General features: G+C 33.8%; 1 protein-coding gene across 1 annotated transcript; it reads left to right on the top strand.

Moving 5' to 3' along the window:
• Nucleotides 1-1718: 1718 nt before the first annotated feature.
• Nucleotides 1719-24925, top strand: LOC119833629 (low-density lipoprotein receptor-related protein 4). Its single transcript, XM_038357722.1, has 35 exons — nucleotides 1719-1907; nucleotides 6241-6407; nucleotides 6542-6727; nucleotides 7146-7255; nucleotides 7603-7804; nucleotides 8450-8579; nucleotides 10403-10509; nucleotides 10998-11157; nucleotides 11331-11481; nucleotides 11563-11873; nucleotides 12133-12319; nucleotides 12417-12570; nucleotides 12642-12851; nucleotides 13062-13243; nucleotides 13614-13777; nucleotides 13989-14126; nucleotides 14404-14509; nucleotides 14734-14884; nucleotides 15114-15275; nucleotides 15587-15802; nucleotides 16285-16477; nucleotides 16729-16819; nucleotides 17039-17201; nucleotides 17494-17627; nucleotides 17965-18052; nucleotides 18368-18473; nucleotides 18741-19044; nucleotides 19328-19656; nucleotides 19844-19967; nucleotides 20062-20156; nucleotides 20326-20569; nucleotides 20836-21094; nucleotides 21283-21459; nucleotides 21930-22099; nucleotides 22330-24925. Exons 2-35 carry the CDS (start codon nucleotides 6353-6355, stop codon nucleotides 22462-22464), a joined length of 5694 nt encoding a protein of 1897 aa, XP_038213650.1. The 5' UTR covers nucleotides 1719-1907; nucleotides 6241-6352; the 3' UTR covers nucleotides 22465-24925.
• The last annotated feature ends 286 nt before the right edge of the window (nucleotides 24926-25211 follow it).

Below are 25211 nucleotides of genomic sequence, written 5' to 3' on the forward strand. Positions count from 1 at the left end.
CTTATTGTCCATTCAATCCATATTTTTTTACAAATACTACGTATTTTTTGTTCCTTTTATCATGAAATCCTACTAATATTATAAATGCGAAAGTTTGTAAGGATAAGTGTGTTTGTTGCTATTTTACGCAAAATCTGCTGAACCGATTGCAATGAAATTTGGTACGTAGACAGCTGGACAACTGGCATAACATATGGGCAACTTTTTATGCCGATATTCCTACAAGATACGGACTTACGCGGGTGAAACGCGCGCGGGGCGCAGCTAGTGTGATATATGCAAGTAATTATGTTCACATATTAGAATTGAGACAAACGTTTGAATGAAGGTACGTTTCTCAGGTCGGTTGGGGTTGTCGCCATTTTATTCTGTAATATTGTAAGTAAAGTAAAAAAAATTGTAACGTAGTAAATTTATGCTAAAATAAAATTCTGTTCAACAGCAAATAGTCCAATTTGATGTTTCTATGTAGTTGCAAATTATAAATGATAATGTATCAATAAATTAAAGATACTTATATGATTTTTTTTTTTATTACAATCACCGAGAATTTTAATTCTTACTTTAGACAACACGAATGTTACCACTATCACCTTCTTCATTCACCGTCATATACCTATTTTATTATCTAATGTACTTGATAAAGTATATTTTGGTTAATTTTTCAATTATTTTAATATTCATTTATTTTTATTTATACAAAAATTTACAAACGACGGTTCAACAATGATTACTGATCCTGATTTATTTAAAATTACGCTTATTTTTTATTGACAGAAATTAAAATTAGCTTTTGATTTATAGAGCAACCAATAATGTAAAATATATATTAAAATCCTACGAGAGATATTAAAATTTATATTAGGAATCGGCAATTGAACTCGCAACTCTTGGGTCGTCTAAGAAAGACGACATCTTTACAAGGAGTTTCGAACGAAAGGCTTTTCACAGTTATATAGACTATTCAATAAGGCTCCATCTAGAAAATACAAACGAACTACAAGCAAGTAGCCTGCCTTGGGTGGCAATGGTCCAAGGGGAGCTTTACACTCTTCTGTGGCAAGGAATACGTCCAAAGAACTTTAAAGATTTTCCTTTAGATGTCGCTATTTACGCATTTCTATATCTTTGTATAATGGATGTTTTCTATTTTCATTTTATTATTTTATTATATATTTAAGAAATAATGAGTTGGTATAATTAACATTTCAACGAATTCGCATTAAACATTAGGTCCTTACTGGTACATTCGATTTCGCTACATTACAATTTTTATATCCTTCCAGATTAAAATATGTTACGACGTTAATATTTTAAATGTATATTGAAAAATTTTCTTTAAAAAATTACACCTCATAAATAATTTCTATATAAAAATATTTTACAGTGTTAATAAATTGATAAATTTCTCTTATAAATGTCTTATAAATTTAAAATTATATCACAATCCAGCGCTAAGAATAATCCTTATTCATGATAAAACTCGGTGTTCATTTAATCAGAAATAAATACTAAATATCAGATAATTGAAATGATTTCCCGTGAACATTTCTACTATATATAAGCAGTTCGTCTATTTCCATCGAGTGTTATTCTCAGTAGCCGATATAAAACAAATGTAGGCGAGTTATAATATAGCAGGCAGCGAGTTAGGGGCGGGCGGCCCATTCATCGACGTAGCGCAGATCGCGGGGCGCAAGGGAGGGTAGCTAAGGCACCAGATCTCTCAGTACCTCCCTTGTTACGGTGAGAGTACCGCGTCATAAGCTTATATGTATTGTTGTTGGCTCCAGCAAACATTATTGCTGTTGTGAGTGAATCTAAATTGAAAGTGCTGATGTGATCGGATTTTTGTGCTGTTCTTTTTCTTATTGGAAATATGTGTGTGCATTTTTGATTTATCGAAGGTATGTACGGTAGAAAAATAATTTATAGTCGTCGACAGTACTACAGACTAGGCCTAGCCGTAAAGTGTTCCCTGGGGATAAAAAAATATTCCTTCTTGCGATTTTTTATTTTTATTTTTATGTCATATTTTGTTTCTTATATTAACTGCAAATCCATGCTTGCTGCATTTTTGGTTGAAAATATTTTATATAGCATATTTAGATTTCGTACAAAAATTACATAATTTGATAGCGATTATGTTAATAATTAATTAGTCTAAAAATTGACGTCGCAGAAAATTTTCACGGTCGTGTCCGTGGGTGGCGGGATTCGGGCTGTTAGGCTCAAGGGGAGGGGAGCGTGGGCACACGCGCAGCCTCCGAGCCGTATTGATCGACCAATTTTCATTGCTTAATTGTAAATACTATATCAAAACTTATTTTTAAAAAAGTATCAAGAATCGCATTTAGTTTCATGGAAATTAGTTAAAGCTACAATAAAGACGAAATATATCGAGGTAAGTTTTAACAATAACAATAAGTAATATTAAATAAATGATTTATGTTATAAATTATATGCCTAAATGTCGAATAAAAAATACATACAAATTCTCTTAACAACATAACTCATGACGCTTACTAACTTTTTAAATAAAGAATACTTTTCCACAGCTTCTAGTAATATGTAGGTCCAATACATCTCTCATGAAGTTATATATTCAAACATTGCTATAAATAGAATTGGTGTTACCAACTTGTGTTACGCTATAATTTTCTTTACTTTAAATGATATCGTTTCACTGATACAATACCTACACGAGCCAGCATAACACATGCTCACGTACAAATTTGATTAATAATAGACTTTCAATTTTATCTCAGTTTCGAAGTAATCGCCAGTAATGTGTTGCCAGATTCCTTAATTTCATTAAGAAGTGGCATTCATTTCATGAAATATTTCCATATGACTAAATGGCGTACATAACTCGTTATAACAGGAGTACTGTCTCACTGTACTCAAATCTTCTGCTTTATTATAAGTAGAGATGATTTATGAAATAAAAGAGTTTATGGTCAATTATGGACCATCTAGGCTTACGCTTATTCATTTTGACATTTTATCTAATTTTAGGATTTCATATAGAGAAATAATTACATAAACTTTTATAGGAATTAATTTTTACATCAAATATAAGTTTTTTAAGTGACATATTATCTTTTATTTTTTTTTTAACATAAACAGACATCTTTTTTATCTAATAACCAGGTAACTAAAGATAAACCTAAAGATTTAAATTCTATTTTTTTAGGTTTTTTACGATTAAAGGAAATATTGCCTAAAACTTATTTAATACTAGCTGCGCCCCGCGGTTTCACCCGCGTAAGTTCGTATCCCGTAGGAATATCGTGATAAAAAATAGATGTTAGCCGATTCTCAGACCTACCCAATATGCTTACCAAATTTCAGAGGAATCGGTCAAGCCGTTTCGGAGGAGTATGGCAACGAAAACTGTGACACGAGAATTTTATATATTAAGATCTATCCATATATTTTTTGTGCGTGTTATTGAACTTCTTTTAAACAGCCGGACCGAGTTTAATGAATTTTTGGATGAGGTGGATTAGAGAATGGTTTTAATTTACAATTTGAATGCTATTATACCCGAGGGCATAAACTAGTCCGTCCATAAAATCGTGACAAATCAGATTCTGTAACGTATTTTATTGCTGTGTTGATAAAAAAAGAGAAGGTACAAAATCTTTATAGAGGTCCTAAGTTACGGCGTAGAATGCGCGGCTGGGTGCGTAGTGAATGAAAACTGGATCAACAAGTTGTTCGTGGCGCTTTCCCGCGCCTGCGCTTTCATAATCCAATAAAATTGCCAATTTTCAATATGGCAGCTTCTATATAAAGATCAATTTAAATTTTTATTACCGGACGTAACTATTAACTATTTGTATTAGACTAAAATAGATACTATCCTACTAAGTTTCTTCTAAAAATTCTTCTTGTTTATGTTAAGACCCCAAGATACTTATCATAAATATTTATCTAAACGTAGATAAAATATTCTTGTACTTAGATTTATATTTGTCTTTTAATGTATAACAAGTAACTATAATAATGTATTACCCACCTACTTCGTACGCCACATTTTATTTTTATCGAATATAAAACTATAGGGACGATTTTACAATTGTTGGTGAATACTTACCCCTCCAATAAAGTATTATATAAGCATATTTAAAGACGTTACCTGCAAATGGCAATTGGAACACATTTTTAAATTGTTGAATATCAACTAATAAGTTTTAGCCAATTAAAAATCTACTCTCATAAAAATATTTCAGTTATATAAAATTCGCTTGGCATCTTTCATGATAAATAATAAATTACTTGTCGGACATCTGAAATAAGGCAATGGCTTACATGGCCATTATATTTTGCATATATTGTTGGTTACACGTTGGTTATTTTATTATAAATAAAACTAGCTGCACCCGGCAAACGCTGTTCTGCCTTACTCTTATCGTTTAGTGGTATGAAAAATAGATGTTAGCCGATTCTCAGACCTACCCAATATGCTTACCAAATTTCAGAGGAATCGGTCAAGCCGTTTCGGAGGAGTATAGAGACTAACATTGTGACACGAGAATTTTATATATAAGATTTCTTCCTAGTTACCATGGGATCTCAAAGCTGTTTATAATTTGTTTTGCGGTATCCTATACAATACGAATATGTATTTTTGATACATGCTACGGCTTTGTTTCTATTCTGAATACATCATTAATTTGTACTTATTTTCTTCTCACCTAAATTTAATGAGTTTCAAATAATACATATTAAAGCTGAGGGTTATCCCGTGCGTAACCAATATTTTAAACAGCAACTGAACCTGAGTCATTTTACATAACATTCTATTTATAGCACACGACTATATTAAGTTACTATATATAAGTATATTTGAAATCTGAATTCATGAATGTTAGAAGCAAAATACTCCATCTATAGCTACATAACTGACGTCATTGTGTGGGTGAACAGAATTTATATCGAGTCAATTTGTATAATGAGATTATCTTCTGAATTGAATGGCTATAGAAACTACAGTATCGTTTTTCTGTAAGTATTTTTGTTATTTACGCTTTAGATTACTGCGAACATCTATAGGATTAGCTTGATAATCGTTCTTAGTTTAAACGAGTCGCAAAGCTATTTGTTGAATATGTGAATGAAAGTATTTACAGATATTATAAACCGGTAACAAGTAACGTTTGTATAATAGTAGTGACAATATGCCATTTTATTATACAGTGTTTTACAGGATATGCATATATATAGTATTAGAGCCCCATATCCTTTTCCTTTCCTCAAACCTTTCTTAATCCCTTTTCAATTTAAAGACGGCAATCCAAATGTCTCCAAATGTTCGTGGGCGGTGGTAGTACTTACCATCAAGCGACCTGCTCCGTGGCCGACGATAATATAAAAAAAATTAGAAATGAATGCGATACAAGTGCATTTATACTATTTATTATATTTAACTTACCTTTCGGTACTTTTAAAGACTTTTTACTGAAATTGCATACATCTTATACAAAATCATTTAATTTGTTAAGAAGTAGAACTTCTCTTTGATATCCTTAAATTAAATTTTCGTCGTCGTATCTAATGTATTTTAAGGTGTTTATCGTGCTTGTCTTGCCTCCAGGTATCACGATGAAGAAATACATATAAATCGCTATTTTATAATGGGAATAATTGGAATAGAACGCGGATGAGAATCGTTAATAAAAAGAAAGGATTTTTGTCAATAATAATAGGGGACAGAAATCCAATGCCAATAATATTGCCGTCGCACAAGTTTTAAATATTTTTTGACTAGATAGATACTATTAAGGTCGAATTTTCAAAAAACTGTAAGCACTCTTGTTGCCAGTGGCAAGAATTAAAAAAAAATCAAAATTCAAAATTGTTTATTTGGAACGAAATGACATAGTGTACTTAAACTAAAATTAACGAATATTGTAATGGTATGCTTTCTTAGAGCTAGTTTACGTATCTTTTGATATTACTTTAATGTTTAATTAATTATATTAATCATGTTTTTGTCACTCCTTGTGCTATTTGAGCAAAGAAGTAAGAACACTATAGACATCATTTTACTTTTATGCTGATCTCTTTTAAGTATGCAATATCGTGTTTTTTATATATTAGTATAGGACACTAGTACACACACACACACACACACACACTTTACTGCCTTTTTATCCCATATGTAAAACGAATAAAAACACAGACATACATTCAAACTTTGGTGTTTATTAAACAGTATAATCTTGTCAGTAGGTGAGCAGCCGGCGCAAAGCCATGTTCCCCTCCCCGCGGGCCAGATCGCGCGGCAACGTGCACGCTCAGGTCACCTAAACAGTGACGTCTACCACGCTGCATAACCGCCACCATGCTCAAGCAACTTGTCTTATATTTCAATTTTATTGCGGTTTTCTTCCGTTGCGGTGAGTATATACTAACAGTTTTTACGTATAATTAGTACAATTTATGCTTGTGTATCCCACGTTAATAAACACGTTATCTAAGTCAAAATATTACAGCTAAGAAGTTAGCATATTAATCCTCAATAATGTAATAGGAAACTGCGATGACACCGTAACGCTATCAGTGACCCGCTACGCAAACGGGTCAGTGGAGCCCCCGGACACGCGGTCGGTGGGCCGCGTGCCGCCCTACCAGCCGCCCGCCATCGGCCTGCCGGGGCCTATGCAAGTTCCTGGATTCAGACCACACAGTCCATATACGAGGGTTGATGTATGGCACCGTGAGTAAATTTGTTCAGTGTTCACGTTATAATAACTAATAGTAATATTAAAGGGAAGTTTGAAGCGAATGCTTGTATGCCTAATGTGTTCATATATCTGCACAGAGCACGATCTTGATCGGTGTGATATGTTGTGGCCTATACCCTGATGGTAGTAAGGGCCTGTTATCCTGTAGTGGAAACAAAATAAAGTGATGATAAAAGGTTTATAAGAACACGATGCATTTATTTGCAATAATATTGTCAGCCATCTATTACTCATATGTATATTGACAAAATATATCATGAAATATAATAATAAGCTAAAATTACTTACGTATAGGCATTAATTACATATTTATTATTAATTACATATGAGTATAAGAGTGGGTGATAAAGTCTGTTATGCATAAAGGACTTAACACAATATTGTTTACAGCAAATGGACGCATTTATATGAGTCCCAAAGAATTAGTAGAAGAAGACCTTGAAGATGATCACCATATTGGCTGCAATATCCCATGTTCCAAAGAATTCTTTTTTTGCCAGGTTAGTGATCCCTTAATACATCAAAAATTGTATAATGTAATGTTACGAATAAGAGGGATTTTTATGTTGTAATAAGTTTACATTTTTTATAAATATAAAGTAGTCTAACAATTCATAAACACACATATGACTAGGTAATGAAGATTGTTACCATACGAATGTTCGTAGCAGCTCTATGACTTACCGGCTACGAAAATTCGTAGCACACGACCACTTCCTTAGCACGAATCATTATTACAATTTGAATCTTTGAATAGTAGAAATAGATTGTGCAATATGTAATGTATCTTTGTAATTAAGCCTATTACCCTGGAAAGTGTATGTGTACGATGTAATACATTCCGCAGACGACATGCAAATGTATAGCTTTGGAGAAGCGTTGTGATGGTATCCAAGATTGCATCGACAATGAGGACGAAGCAGGTTGCAGGAAGTCCTGCGACGAACAAGACAATCGGACACTATGCCACGGGACCAATGTCTGCATCGCGTTTGACTGGCTCTGCGATGGAGACAATGACTGTGGTGACTTCTCAGACGAAACACATTGTGAGTTTATCCATCTCGTATTATAAAAAAAAAATCACTATTGTTCACTTTGCGTTGTCTGGTCCAAAATCTGTCCGAATAAGGTGTAGATAATTTGTAAGCTAGGGAAAGTGCGGATTAGCATCATTTTAATCTGATTATTAACAAAACTGAGGAAAACCCTGGCAGCCTAGTGACGTTTACGATAGCGATATTACTCAACTGTTTAATCTTAATTACTATATAAATTTTAAAATTATTTCATAAAAAATTTAACATCTAAAAATATTAAAAAGTAAACAAAAGTAGTGCTAAAATAAAACCTACACTAAAAATTTATTAGATCAGAGATCAAAATAATAAGGAAGATGAAAATCCATGGAATGATGTCGCCAAGAACCACAGGATAGCAGTTTGTTATAAAATATATTAAGCTATGTAAAATTAAAATGTATATTGACTGTTTTTCCGCTTTTTCCCGGTTCTTCCCTGTAGAACCGAAGGTAAATGGTAAATCTATGTTATGAAGATCAAAAGAGCTTCTAGAAAAGTTTGTAATTAATATATTATATTTATATAATGAAATTGAATAAATGTTTGAGTTCGAATAAAATAATATTTAAAAAATTCCCAAACTTACATTTCATAAGGCCTCTTTTTTATAAGGTTTGGAAGTGAACTGTACTGACGATCAGTATCAATGCACAAATGGACTCTGCATACACAAATACTGGTTGTGCGACGGAGATAACGACTGCCGAGATAATTCCGACGAGATGACCTGCCCAAAGGGAAAGTAAGTGATTGTTTAGTATTCGAGTGAACCAACATCCGTGACAAACGTTTGTTATACTCGGATGATAGAAATAGATTTGGAAAGTTTTGTAGTTAAGATATCAGCTAGTTGGTAGTCTCCAGTTTATTTTAGTATACAATATGTGTGTTAAAAAAAATTGAATGTATTTAATGCGTCATCATCATCTTCATCAGCCCATATATGTTCCCACTGCTGGTTCAGAGTCAGACAGGTCTGAGATCCTCACCACTGAGCTACCATTGCTTTTATTAAATACAACACAGTTCATTGCCGTGTTTTATCTATTTATATTTGTAACTCAAATGCTTGATCATACATCACTGAAACCATTTAAAGACGGTTTAGATATACGGTTTAAGCTTAGTACCTTCCCAATATACTATAATCTAAAACGTAATACGATAATACGTTTCTAAATATGGAACGTTGCATTAAAACATAATAATAAAAATAATGTATTTGCAATACAGCAAATATAGATTAATAATGAAATTCATCTATAGTGTTATTCTAAACAAAAAAGGAATCAACATAAAATAAAAATTCCTATTTGCATCAGCTAAAAGTATGATTTATTGCTAATGTCTCTCTATAAATTCCTAGAAGAGAGCTACAATGGTTGGAATGGAAATAATCCCATTGATGGGGATTTCGCTCGTTGGCGTAGTAGCGTTACGTCAAAGATTTATTTTACATACATTACGTGACCTCATCGCCGATTGAATCTTTCGTGGTTGCGCATAGGGATTATGATTAAACATTAAGGAAGCATATTTATGGACTGTTTATGTTTATTAGAGATCGATGTTGTAAATATAAATTAACTAACATATTTTATACGTGATCAAACGTTTGAAATTATGTTTGTAATTATTGCAAGCTAATCAAATAAAAAAAATATGTTAATGTGTCTTTTAAATCAGTTAAATAATAAATAAAGCATATTTTCTAATACGAATTTAGAAATTATTGTTCAAAATGTTTTCAACCATTACATCTCTAAATAGCCATTATTAATCAATTGCATCGTAATAAGATGATGCTCAAACAATTTGCGACTTATTGGATCGAGGCTTGCTTGCACTGGCCCGATCGATAAGGCGCTGGGCGGCGAGCTGTGCGCGCAGGAGCGAGCGGGGGTGTCCCGTAGCCATGGCAACGCGCCCACTCAAGCCTTGCGCCCTGTCATACGACCCGATATATCTACTTTCGTGGGCGAGAGATGTATTGAAACATACTGTTTTTAATTACGTAACTTCTTAGCGACCTTTGACTGGGCGATTTTATATCGACATCCCATTCGAACACGATTTCTTGGAAATCATCAGATAGACACCTCTGCTTTTAGATAGTTGTAATATCGTAGGTTAATGTTTGCATCCATTACCTTGTTACCGATTTACAGCTTACAGAAAGAACCTTGAATGATATTTATTATAATATAAAATTTTCAATTACGAATATCCTTTGCGATTTTCTTTTATAAACCATGAATTTAGTTATTTGCAATGAAGTATACTGATGATGTTGCTTTAACTTCACATACGATTCACGTTATACTATTATGTGCCTACTATTATAACATTAAAAAAAAATCCTTGTGACATATTTTTAGCAATAAGTCAATATCGAGTCACACCAACGACGGCAATTTTTTAGGAAACAATGGATACGCAACTACGTAATAAAAATGATATAAAACATTGAATATAAATAAAAATGAAAATTTTAAATGTGGATTATTAAACAAATGCGTTTGAGTATATAAAAAACCATTAAAATTTTGTCTTTGTATCATTTAGATGCAGAGAAAACCAGTTTACATGTGTGTCAGGCGACTGCATTCCTCTACATTGGCGATGCGATAAAGAAGCCGATTGTCCTGATAATTCAGACGAAACTGACTGTCGTAAGTTGTTGTTTTATTTTATCATGAACTTTAACAGTGAGTAAGAATTTTCAAGATAATGAAGGTAATGTGACATCTTTGATTTATAAAGTGAAAAATGTTATCTGTATAAAAAATAAATATTTTATTTGTTTATTTCGATATATTATGATACTAGGTGCGCCTCGCGGTTTCGCCCGCGTATGTCCGTATCCCGTAGGAATATCGGGATATAAAGTTGCCTATATGTTATTCCAGTTCTCCAGCTGTCTACGTACCAAATACCATCAATCATCCTTACAAACTTTCGCATTTATAATATTAGCAGGATAGGATAGGATAGGACTATGGATAATAGATATTCATGGACCGGACGACTGCCGGGCATAAACCAAAATGTTAAAGAAAATGTTTTTCCGATGATTTCTATTCAACTCAGCATATTGCATAAAATTTGAAGTGTAAATATATTTATAATTTATCTTTAAAATGATAATATAATTTCACAGCTGTTGATCTCCTGAGGTGCGGTGAAAATGAAGTTCAATGCGATAACAATAAGTGTGTGCGGAAGGACTTTCTTTGTGATGGGGATAATGATTGCGGAGATTGGACAGATGAAAACTCATGTCCACTTATGCCTGGGAACTGTAATGCCGCTGAATACAAGTGAGTGTTTTGTACTCAAGTTGTAAGTATTAATCACATCGGAATTTTGTGCAAAGAACATAATTATAGCACTTCGTGGCTAAGTCGAAAATTACATTCAAATTGTTGATTCAATGTTACCAATTATATCATAGATTAGCATGAGATTATTAAAGACTCATATATTTACAAAGGTGCAACGATGGGCGATGTATCCCGGAACTCTGGCGGTGTAATATGGAGAAGGACTGTATCGATGGAGACGATGAGTTGAATTGTGAATCACTTGGAATAAGGAATTGTACAGCTGATGAACATATGTGTGAAGACAGACGATGTATTTCGGTAAGATTATCCTGTGATTTGTAGTCTTTTTCAGTTTATTTCACGTTCTGTACATTGAAATAACGCTTATTATTTTTATAGAAAACCTGGTTATGTGACGGAGTGCGAGACTGTTCCAACGGGGAGGATGAAATAAACTGCCAAGTGTTTTGCGAAGAAGACCAGTACATGTGCAAGTCGTTAGACAGCAGTGCTTTTAGAAACTGTGTTAAAAGGAAGCATGTGTGTGATGGCATGAAGGATTGTCCGCAAGGCGATGATGAAGAAAACTGTCCAAAGAATAGACAATGTACAGCCAAAGATAAATGTGAAAAGCTATGTATACTGACATACGACAGAAGACCCGCTTGCTCCTGCCCTTTGGGATATTTGCTAGCTGAAGATGGCTACAGGTACATAATCTTCAACATAATACAATAGAACAACTGTCATCGAATTAACCTCTGTACTCATATATACTTGAATGTTATCTTCTTAAGTCCGAATAATACGGCTTCCGATGCAACATAACGCTCAAATGGAATTAATTCTCTCTCTTACATTTAAAACTTTAATGCGGTTATGTAACAAAACATAATACAATAGTATTACAACTTGTCATAATGCGATTATTAAGGAATGGAATACAGAAATATATTTTTATCCCAACAGCTGTAGAGATATCGACGAATGTATGTATGAACAAGATCCAGTATGCTCTCAGACATGCTCAAATACTCAAGGAAGCTTCCGATGTGGATGTATGACCGGTTACGTGTTGAGGCCTGATGGAAGGTCGTGCAAAGCAACTGGAGAATCTCCAACACTTTTATTTTCAAATCGCATCGGAATACGGAAGGTACAATACGTTGATATCAGAAGTAATAAATAACCTATGGTAAAATTGGTAGACTATGTAGTAATTGAGTGCCTCTTAAACATTTAACCTCTTTTAGGTGTGGCTCACTGGTGAAAATTATGAAACGGTATTGAAAGGCCTCCATACTGCTGTGGCTTTAGATTATCATTATGAAAAGAAGTTGATATTCTGGACGGAAAATAACATGAAAGTTATTAGATATGCACCTATGGATAGCAATAATATGACTGGTAAGGTTAAGCTTTCCATTTTCCAGTTTCTACGTTTTTGAGCATACAATACATACTGAATAATTTTCTAGATGTAATACGATGGGGATTAGAAACTCCTAGTGGCGTGGCAGTAGATTGGATTCATAACTTATTGTTCTGGACGGATTCCGGCACAAGGAGGGTGGAAGTAGCAACTCTGGATGGTCTTCAACGAGCTGTAATAGCGGCCAGTGATTTGGACAAACCCAGAGCAGTAGCTGTACACCCAGGAGATGCACTGGTTTTTTGGACTGATTGGGGTGAGAAAATAACCTTATTTAACACGTTGTAAGAAGTGTTTTTTTTTTCACAATATGCAACATAAACTAAGTTGGTTTATAAGTTAGAATTATTTTAAATACTATTTTATAATTTTCATTCAATAATGAAATTATCTTGAAAAAGACCGACACACAAATATAGCCGCTGAAATTACTTTGAAAAATTAGCTTTGATTAATATTTATGCAGGTCCACGGCCTAAAATCGAATGCGCGAATATGGATGGAAATAGACGGAAAAGTGTAATAATGGACAACATCTTTTGGCCGAATGGTCTAACCATTGACTATATGGAATCCAAGATATATTGGGCTGACGCGAAGCATCACGTCATAGAGAAAGCGTCATTTGATGGGGGGGATAGAAAACGAGTAAGTATAAACCGATGAATATAAATAAAAAAAAGTTGATTTATTAGGAACATACCTACTTCGCCTTGCAAGTTAAAAACATCGGTTACGAAATTTATGTACTTTTTTTTTATGTCATAACGAGCAACTGAGCTGGTGGTTCGCCTGATGGTAAGCGATCACCACCGCCCATGAACATTCGCAGAGGCTCAGACCTCTGAGAATGCGCTGCCCGCTTTTAAGGTATAAGGGATAAGGAAAGGATTGATGACTGGAATGAGGGAATGGACTGGGAACGGCTAGGAGAAGGAAATAGGCCTCCGGGTAGGACTTGAAAAAGCTTAAATTAATTTTCGTAGAATTATACACAATTTCATTTTTTTCTGTTTAGATTACAAATAAGGGCGTGCCTCATCCATTTGCCCTAACGGTGTTCGAAGATGCTATCTACTGGACAGATTGGCATACGAAAAGCATATCAACTATTAATAAGAAAACTGGTATGGGCATACAGGTTGTGCACGCCAGTTTGCAAGTTCCTATGGATATAAAAAGGTATATCACTGTTATAACACAATTGTTCAATGAAATTAAAATTCTTTCAATTAAGTCTTTGCACTACACAATTTCTTTAAAATTATAAAGCTTGTAAACTGAATATTATTGCTGTTTAAATACTTCTCCAATTCTACAATACAATCTCCAAAAATAGGGCTCTTTTCCACGCGACAAAAAGCTTGAATTTCAGCAACAACACTTTTTTTAGTTTTCATCCTTTGCGGCAATTGACGACATACAAGAATCGTTGCGGTGTCAACAACGGCGGCTGCTCCCACCTCTGCCTCCCCAACAGTGACAGCTATACGTGCCGCTGTCCCATTGGTTATAACCTCAAATCAGACGGGTATTTATTTTTCATTCAATTTTCATACAAAAATTTATTCATTTGATTAAGTGAATAAATTCATTTGATTAAGAAAATTGATAATGCATTCAAATCCATAAGTACCTTTGTTTGGATAGAATTACAAACATGCCGTCTTCGCTCAGGTCCTAATATTATTTATCATTGGAATATGTTGTTGTTTATAGACCTTATAAACACAAAAATACCATCATTACATTTAGAGTTTCTCTAAAAAGTGTCATATGTAACGATTAAAACTAAATTAATATTATAGCCGAACTTGTGAAGATACGCCGGAAAAACTTTTACTATACGCGCGAAGAAAAGACATAAGGTTAAAACTTTTGAATCCACGTAAGCAAATGGATGGATTGGATATGGTGAGTTTTCAGAATCATCCGTATATTGTAATATGTAATGTATATAATACAGATATATATTAAAATATTTATTAACGTTCTTTTAATAAAATTCTTAATACATATTTTTTCGAAACGTAAATAATTATTAATTTTTAATCAATATTGATTTGTTTTTGAGAAATTTCTAAAAAATTCAGAAACTTACGTATACTAACTTTCTCTGTAATAACATTTTCTTATAGGTTATACCAGTGGATAGTATAAAGTCAGCTGTCGCTTTAGACTGGGATCATGCGAGAAAGAGAATATTTTGGACTGATGTGGAGAAGGACACTATCAACAGAGCCTTATTAAATGGATCCAATCAGACCGTTATTGTCAGCACTAATTTGAGTAAGATTTTGTCTTTTTATTACTTATGAAACTTATTTACTCTACTTTTACAAAGAATCATTTATTTATTGTTATATACTAAATATACTCAACACAGAATTTAACGAAAGTGCAATGATTGTGACAAAAAATATTCAACAACCATTCGAAAAATGAATTCTTATTTGATCATATTGCATTTATTATTTTCATCAAGCCTATTCAACATCATAATTGTGTTCTACTGCAGTATCACCAGCTGGTTTAGCATACGATTGGATGACGGACAAACTATATTGGACGGATGCTGGAACCAACAGAATCGAAGTGGCCAATTCGAATGGTACAATGAGAAGTCTCCTCGCGTGGGACAATATTGATAAGCCTAGGGATATTGTGGTTGATCCAAAAGGTACCATACATATCTTTATATAATCAAATATTCATTTTTATTTATAATCTAACAAATTTAGAAAATTAAAGTTTGGATGATTCTCATTTTTCACCCAAAAAGGCGAAACAGTTTTCATTAAATTTGAAAAACATTTATAGTTTGAATTAAAACAATAAAATGTTACGAGTTTATCGATTATTGAGGCATACCAGGAAAACGGATGTTTGAAAGCGTATGGTCGATGACAATTTTCTATTCAAAAAGTAATCATTTAGCATTGCAAAAATTATATGTTAATATTGTTTGATAAATATCTTTGCTTTTCATAGGTGGCGTAATGTACTGGTCAGATTGGGGTAAGAACCCTTGTATAGAACGTGCTGACATGGATGGAGGTAACAGGAAGCGGCTGATCTTTGGGGACATGACCTGGCCCAATGGGTTGGCGCTAGATTTGACTTACAATCGTATTTATTGGACGGATGGTGGTAATCGTACCATTGAGTATGCGAACTTGGATGGCACCGGACGTACTGTGTTAATAGGTAATTGTTTGATAACATTAATATTCAATACATTTTTTCAGTGCTTATGGTGTCTTTTTGATATATGTGAATATTGGTGATTTTATTTTTCAATCACAATTTTTGACGCGAATACTACGTCCTTTATTACCCAGTCCTTTGGAATTTAGCGCTATTTATGCAATCTACGGTTAAAAACGATTCGCAAATATAAAATACTAGCTGTACCCCGCGGTTTCCCGTAGGAATATCGGGATAAAAAGTTGCCTATATGTTATTCCAGCTGTCCAGCTGTCTACGTACCAAATTTCATTTCAATTGGTTCAGTAGTTTTTGCGTGAAAGAGCAACAAACGCACACAAATCCTCACAAACTTTCGCATTTATAATATTAGCAGGACTAGTAGGATATAAGCTTACAAATGAACATGAAAATTGCAATTATAGAAATTTATAAGACCAAACACATAATATGATACAATCTAACTGATAATGATCAAATAGGCGGTCAACACTTAACGCATCCATTCGGCTTGGATCTCTACGGTGATGAAGTGTTCTGGACGGATTGGGACACGAATTCAATTCAAGCGGCAAACAAGTTTACGGGCAAGAATCGTAGGACATTGGACGCTGGTGTGGAGGGTCTGATGGATGTGAGAGTCTTCCATAGGGATCGGAAGGGGGGAGTTAATCGGTAAGTGGTATCATTTATTTAATACGCATATTGCATACAATGGGTTAACAAAAAGCGTATAATATGTTATCATTCTTAGACAGGTATTCCAGAGGTACATTACATCATGCAAATCTTTACATAGCTAAACTTTAAGTTGTAGATATGAGCGCTTTTTATAATTACATTTTAAATTTTCGAATAAGTATATTCAATGCATAAAAGTAAATTATAACAACAATACTTGAGGACCAATATATGTTTTCTCTTAGATGTGGAAGAAATAATGGTGGATGTTCACATCTGTGCCTTTTGAAACCAAGAGGTCGATCCTGCGCATGTCCTACAGGCATTAAAATGACGGTCAGTATATTTTCGAGCATTTTAAAGGGATTTTTGTTTACGTAACCTTTCTACGTTTTAAACATATCATCCTTATTACGTCGTATGTTTTTGAAGATTTATTTGTATTAGACGAAAGAACATAAATATATATTTATTTTACCGTACTTATTGCTATATTTAGCTTGAATCCTTAAATAGTACGCTATAAAAATAATAGCATGCAATAAAACAATACAGGAGGACGGAAGGACGTGTTCAGATGGGCCTATAAACTTTTTGATATTCGCGCATCGCATGGACATCCGATTCGTTTCTTTTGACGTTCCTTACTTGGTGGACGTAGTGTATCCCTTCCAGTCTTTGAAGAATGCATTAGGAGTTGACGTTGATCAAAATACTGGTAAGAAAATTCATGTATATTATAAAGTTGGTATTTTTTTACGGTTCTTTATTAGACATTAGCTTTTCTACAAGAAAATCTTTGAACTTTAAGATTATTGTGTATGAATCTATTACAGATTATTTTCTGTAGAAGCGAACTTTCTACTTGGTTATAGTTTAAATAAAATTATTATATCATAAACACTTATTAAAGTTAATATGAATAGAAAATTTTAAGTTGTAGTTGTAGTTAGTAAATTTTGCTATCACATCACTGTTTTATTCATAAAGTCACTCCATCTAACTCTTAGGTCTCATATATTGGACGGATACTGCTGAACGTGTCATTCGTCGAGCGGACAAATACGGGCAACAGGGCAAGACTATCATCACAAGAGGATTGCAGACAGCTGATGGGTTAGCTATCGATTCCGCTGGCAGAAAGGTAATAGTTTTTAAATATTTTTTTTTTACTTTAGGTACTTTCAAAGCAAGTATAGTTAATTACAAACAAGTTTATGTGTTTTATATATTAAAAATAATACAATAGAGTAACTAAACATCGCGCAATATTTTGATCTTTTTTCTGTAGATGCCATATTAAATTGTAGAACATTATGCAAAATTAAAAGTGAAAAAGAAATACAAATCAGAGAATCAGTCACAGTTGTTTCATGAAAAAAGAATAATGACGTGTAAATAGAGTAGACCAATAGAATAAAATCATAGCATCATAAATACGAGTATATATAGGCATAATCTCAAATAGTAGTTTATTTCAGCTGTATTGGACGGATGGAGGACGCAATAGTATCGAAGTAGCAGAATTGGATGGATCTAACCGAAAAGTACTTGTATGGACGGGACTCGGTAAGGAAAGCTAATACGAGATCCAATTTAATTCCTATGATATTTAAAAGAAACTATAATCGTGCACGCTACTAATCTAATTCAGATTTCAATCACTTTATAAAATGGTTCAGTACTAACATGCTTAAAATTTTGTTTGGTAAAGTGTATAATAAATTCCAAAAATGTAACCCAAGGAAGAAATGATTCAGTAAGCATACCATACGTCGACATAGATTACCTTACGTCGCAAGTGATGCAAAAATTTCTTAACAATGTATTATATATCAAAACTATGTAAAATCTTTAGTACCTTACAATTAACATTGCTTTTAGACTCTCCTAGAGGGATAGCATTACATTATGAGAGAGGCTACATGTTCTGGTCGGATTGGGGAACCGAAGCCAAAATCGAGAGAGCAGACATGGATGGAACTCATCGGTAATTGATAGTTTGCAATACATTTATATGAATGATGGTTAATTTTATACCGGCCTTTTATGATTAAAATTTGTCAAATATTAATAATAACGAGAAATAAAATAAAAAAAATAGTTATTCTTAAGTTAGTTTAATATGACCTACAATGGGCCACACATAATTAGTATAGTTTATAACTTTTAGAGTTATGTTAAAAGTAAATACAATGACCTTTTAAACAATTCTTCAATCAAATACGAAATTAATTAAATATATAATGACTTGCAGACGCATCATCGTTAGCCTAAACGTAGAATGGCCGAATGGTCTTGCAGTGGATCGTATAGAAAATCGAATATACTGGAATGACGCTAAAGCTAGAACAATAGAAAGCTCCGATTTTAATGGATGGGATAAGAAGACTATTCTCAGTAATGTCCCATATCCGTATGGAATTGTGATCGTGGGACAACACATCTATTGGACCGATTGGAAGACTAAAGCGCTTCATAGAGCGGATAAGACGAATGTGAAGGAACAACTGGTTATAAGGGACAATCTTGAAGGCTTGATGGATATTAGGGCTATTCAGGTAAGATGATTTGTAATCCCAAAAACATTCTTTACTAGTATAATAAAATTCTTAACACTGAAATGAGAATGTTTTTCTTAAACTTCCAAATATAGATAAGGTAAAAGAAGCTTTTAAAATGTAATCGTCACATTTAAACTGTTTTTCGAGGTTTTAAATATTGAACATCATAAACTATTCAAGTTGACTACAGCTTCTTTAAGCATACACAAATTAAGTGAAAGAAGTAGCTACTTACCTATAAAAAACAATGTAAAATATAAGGCTTTATGAAAAATTTTAGGGCGACTACAAATTAGACAACGAATGTGGTACCAACAACGGCGGCTGCTCTCACCTATGCTTACGCAACTCCCGCGGTTTTTCATGCGCCTGTCCCACCGGCTTATTGTTCGAGAATACAACAGACACGGAGCCAAAGACATGCAAAAAGCATCCAGATAATTTCCTCATATTTGCCACTCGCACTTCGATGACGATTATTTCGTTAGACACGCCTGAGTTGCGAGATATCAATATTCCGGTCGAACATATGGAGAGTTCTATCGCGATTGACTTCCACTGGGATAAGAAGTTGATCTTCTACACTGATGTTAAACTTAATCAAATTAGGTTTGTACGAATCATGATGAATGTCATAAATTTTAATGTTCTTAATACTCTTATAAGTTATAATGTATGTTTGGAAGTTAATTTAAATTAGGATAAAATAGAAGTCTTATTATAGAAAAAAAAAATACGAGCATTGAAAATCCTTTGGATATTTTTAATACATTGTATTATTGTTGTTTTCAACTAGGACACTGAATATGGAAAATATGACGGAAAATAAAATGATTGTAAACACAAGTTTGGAGACACCTAACGGCCTAGCAGTAGACTGGATTGCGGACAATTTGTATTGGACCGATAATGAATATAAGGTACGTATGTATACATAGAAAAAAAAGTGTTATTGTTGATATATTTTTCTATTGGTTTTTATATTGGTATATTGGTGGCTCTTTTTAAAAATAGGTTGTGGAAGTTGCAAAATTAGATGGGACATGCAGAAAAATCCTATTGTCTGGCTTGAACGAACCGAGATCTGTAGCAGTATTTCCAGCAAAAGGGTAAGTTTTATGTTTTTACATATATATTTATAATTTAAATACCATATGTAAAAAATCGCATCTTATACGTACTATTTATGTGGGTTACTTAATTTTCTTAAACTATCTGAATTCCCTTCACTCATGTATCGGAATATTTATAATTGTTTATATAAAATCATTTCACCAGATACTTGTATTGGAGCGATTGGGGCGAAAACCCAAGCATAGAAAGGGCGGCATTAGATGGAACTCAAAGGAAGATCATCGTTGACCACGACCTAGGCTTTCCAAACGGTCTGACCATAGACTACGTGGAACGGAGATTGTATTGGACGGATGCGCTTAAAGATCGAATTGATACGTCTGACTTGAACGGCCAACATCGAGTACAATTGGTACCGGATGCTAAGAACCCATTTGGTATGACTCAGGTGAGAAAATCTGATCAAATTAGGGGGAAGAAAAGACAGTCTTTAATGTACGAAAATATTTATCTAACAGAAATAAATTTAACTCCACTTATTCAAAATTCACACAACATGCAGGTTTGAACTTTCTTGTTATGTGTGGACAAATAATGGAATACAATTTCAGTTTATTATTGTAAAATTTTATGCAATAAGGGCACTATTTGTGTCTTTACAAATGATTGCACAAACAGCAAGCATAATTAAAAGCTTATTTCCATTAATTTTAGTTTTGCGAGTTCATCTACTGGACGGATTGGTTCAAGAAGGCAGTAATGAGGGCAGATAAGGAAACGGGTAAGAACGTAACCGCGGTTAGCACCAACTTCGAGATGGCCATGGAAATAAAGGCGGTGTCACACCACCGCCAGCACGGCTGGAACCCCTGCATGGAGGAGAACGGTGGATGCTCCCACTTCTGCTTCTTTAGAGGACATGACTATGTATGCGCCTGTCCTGATGCACCCGATGAAAGGCCCTGCTCTATCAGTAAGTGTTTTATTGATGTCAATATTAAATCTCGTTTAATTATAGCAATTTGATGTAATAAAAATTCTTTTTAGGTTTTTTTTCATTTTCAAAATTTCAAATATACAAAATTAGATGTTATTTATTTTTACCACAGGCTTATTATGCATAAAACTAGGAATACATATAACTAATCATAAATACTGTAGCACCGAACAAGCGAATAGAGCTGCGCATGCCGTCCCACTACCCGCCGAACTACGACTACATGGACTATGAGCCGGCGCCGCCGCCCCCGCCGCCCGCACACTCCACCGCGCTACTCGTCGCCCTCGTCGTGCTCGCTGTGGTGCTTATTGCTGCCGTACTTATTGCTATAGTTTGCGGTAAGTGGAGCTATAGATCTAATTATCTACAGAGATGACATTACCTTCTACTCAGTAACGTAGTATGGCAAGTCGGCTAAATGAATGGCTCGAGATAGAACAATAATAAAATCAACATAGCAATAAATTGATTATTCAGTAGGTGACACAGTCACTTGTAATATTTTCAGGAGCTTTAAAGTTAGATATCACAACCATAATGTTCCTATTTTCTAGATATCTATGTAAGTATTAACTGGAATTACTGAATTTAATTTTTAGTTTTATAGCATTGAAATGCTTTATAAATGAGAAATTTTGAAAGAATAGAGGCTAGGCGTTGCTACGGTTAGGCAAGAAACGCAGGTTCGAATCCTGCCTCGTGATCAAATTTTTTCTATTCTTTCAAAATTTCTCATGGAATTACTGATTTTATAATTTAAGTTAAAAAATGTGAACGGTTGTCGAAAAACTAAAACCTTATATTGCAGTGAAAATTCTTAAGGATCGCGGCGGTGAGTTAAAAGAGACACATCGAGACTCGAATTGCCATATATCATTTCACAACCCCAACTACGAGCAGAGTGCCGCTGGACTCAATGAACCGGCTGACCGGAGACCTTATCGGTTACAAGGCATTTTCAAATATGACAAAAATCAGGTAGGATTTACTTTACGGATACCTAGACATAAAATATGAGTTGATTTTGCCCGATTTAATCAATTCTATTCTATTGTACATCTATCAATTGGGGGAACAATCAACAAAATACACAAATTCAGATTATGGAGTAACCTCAGGCAATTCTAAAATTATCTAGGGTTTATTCCTGACCTATAAATTTCAATCTCGTTTGTTGTATGTGTTAATACATCTGAATTATATTGTAGGGGCGGGTGACAAACGTATACATACCGGAGGGAACTAGTCTCCTGCCCCCTCCCCCGCCGCCGCCGCACCGGCAGCCCCTGCGGCCGCCCACACACGACGACTTCGAACCCGTCACCTTACACTCCTTCACCTAAACGCCACACACTCAGTGGCGGATTTATTGAACACTAGGCTGAGGCCTAGAGCGGCAGGTCTTATGACAAAACGGAATCGGATAACATTGCCGCCTTGTAGAATACCACCCAAATGATTTTGCTATTCTAGATTACATCTGATACATGTAAAAAGGCGGCAAATACGAACAGCATACATATGATATACGTTTGGGAAACGGGTAAATCCGCCACTGCGACTAGAAATCTAGCTTACCGAATATTAGCAGAACTGTATAGAAATGACGTAATACGACGGACTATTACTTGTTAATATTTGGGCACTCGGAAAGTTCGAGAAACATCTGCGCTCAACAAGGCGCGCACCTCAAGTATTAACGATGCCAAAAAATTATTAGAATATAGAAGAAAGTATTATAACTATGTACATAGAGGCTAACAAAGATCCCGTGTTGTAGTACGTTTCATAGAAAGCGTATGTTAGACATTGTCGTTAAGCCTAATTCAGACTGCGATATGCGACTGAGAACTTTGTGAATTTTGCGCACAAGTCGTCCCTTCAGTGAGGTGAAGTTTTGTAGTCGCGATATCGCGAGTCACTAATCAAATTAGTATATCTGTTGATAAGGTATGATGAGATTATTCGTATTATTTTTGTACAAGTCGCTTGTCATTCGACTCTCCGAGGCTCACGGGGAGCGAACGACGAGCTTTATTGTTATATTGAGATTTGTACCTAGTGTTTTTTTTATCTGGTATACAGACATAGTTGGAAATTTGAGATGACTATTCATTTTTCCTTGATGTCCTGATCTAACGCGGTATGGCTGTAAACATAAAACAATTCGAAGAATTTGTTTTCAAAACCATTGTTATTTAGGGCCTTTTTCATTGGGTGCTATATTTTGTTTAAAGTATCTAGTAACTGTTGAAAAATATGTTTCAGAAGTTGTAGTTGTCTTATATTAAGAGGTGTGTATAAATATGTGTGTTAATTTTTCGCTTTAAATTTGTCAAAAACGACACTTCATCTTCTGTTTGTAGATAACAAATTTTCTTAAAATATTATAATTGTTTAATTCGTTGCGTGCTCAAGTTTTGATTTAAAAGCACTGAATGAAAGGGGCCGTATAAATCTTAGTATTAATTCACCAGGATAATATGGTGACAATAAAATATCAATTGTAAATAATTAGTTTTAATTACGACGTTTTTGTCACACCTGTAATTTTATTGTAAATATTTTGTTTGTCATTGACTCGGCTTTCATTTTCATTGGAAAGTAACCTGTACCTGCAAGTATCTTGCAAACATTGACATCTCATATCACAATAATGTGTTTAGTGAATAAGATTTATGTGCTTTCAAATTGAATGTGTTATTAAATAACAAATTAATCTAAACGTTAATAATATCGTAACGAAAATATTCTTTTCTGATATGTTAACGTTTCGCCACACGAGTGCGCGCAAGAACAGTTCACAGGGTGTTTATAATCTAAGATAGAAGATAGTTTGTAGGACGGATGTCGAATACAAAGGCTCACAATCTGATATTGATCTTATTTATTTAAACAACTACGAACACTTTCATTAGCTACCTCGTTTATACGAAGGCTTGTTTTAGAAACTGTGCAGTGTGATAGACAACTATTATTAATAAAACACTGGCATTAATAGTTCAAATGTATGTACATAGAAGCTAAATATATTTTTAAACAGATGAAAGATTTTTGAAAATGAAGATTTATTTTATAATTCAGAATGATATCAATTGATTTTGCAATTAATATATTTTATTATTGTATAAAGTGGCAACGATTAACCAATTCTAATATTTTTATTATTTTTTAATATTACTTTTTAACTGTATGGAATGTGAGAGTAGATACAACTCTTTTGTGTTATGAAAATGTACTTATTTATGAATTAAATTCAGAAATTAGTCCGCCCTAAGTGTATTAAATTGAAGATTTATATCAATTATTTACTTGACATTTCCTAATTTCAATCACCTTTTTTTAAATCCGAGGTGACTCAGAGTTGTTTAGTAGAATTTTATATAACGTTTCAATTAGTTTTAGGTGAAGATTTTAATTAAATTGTTTTGTTATACTGATAGCTTGTAAGAGGAAGAAAGTTGAGTGCTGTGATACCAGATGCTTTGTGAGTAGAGTGAATTAGAGTGGTGATGGTATTTATATTTACATTTTTATCGTTTGAAATTCTGACTTTAAATCGGATTTGGATTAAAGGTGCTAAAAACGCACACGTCGAAGTTCCCAAAAAGTTTATTTCTGACTGAAAATGAATGATAATGTGCCAAAATTCAAAAGTATTGTTCTTTTTACTTTAATATCGGTTGTCATTCATTCGATCTTTAGTGTTGTAAGTAAAATAAACAGCTTTTACACCTTTGATGCCTCCTAAAAAGAGGTGTTAAAACTGTTGTCCAATTTATTATTGTACTGAAAGTAATACATAGAAATTATTCAAATACATTGATGTTTTATTTCATTTTTTTTTATTAATTTCCTTACCCCCATTGGAATGAAATGCAGCGTATATAGCGTTACAACCGTCAACAATTTCATTAAATGAAGATACATCATCATATATACATCATACGTTACTGGTACGCACCAAAGACTCGAAAGAGAACAAAGAATAGTTTTTATCCCTCCCCCTTAGTTTAAAACCCCGGGTACTGAATCATACTGGATCTAACGCGATATTAGGTCAGGAATTTAAATTAAATTCGAAGTAATG

The sequence above is a fragment of the Zerene cesonia genome, chromosome 17 (assembly GCF_012273895.1).
Source record: "Zerene cesonia ecotype Mississippi chromosome 17, Zerene_cesonia_1.1, whole genome shotgun sequence".
Taxonomy (NCBI): Eukaryota; Metazoa; Arthropoda; class Insecta; order Lepidoptera; family Pieridae; genus Zerene; species Zerene cesonia.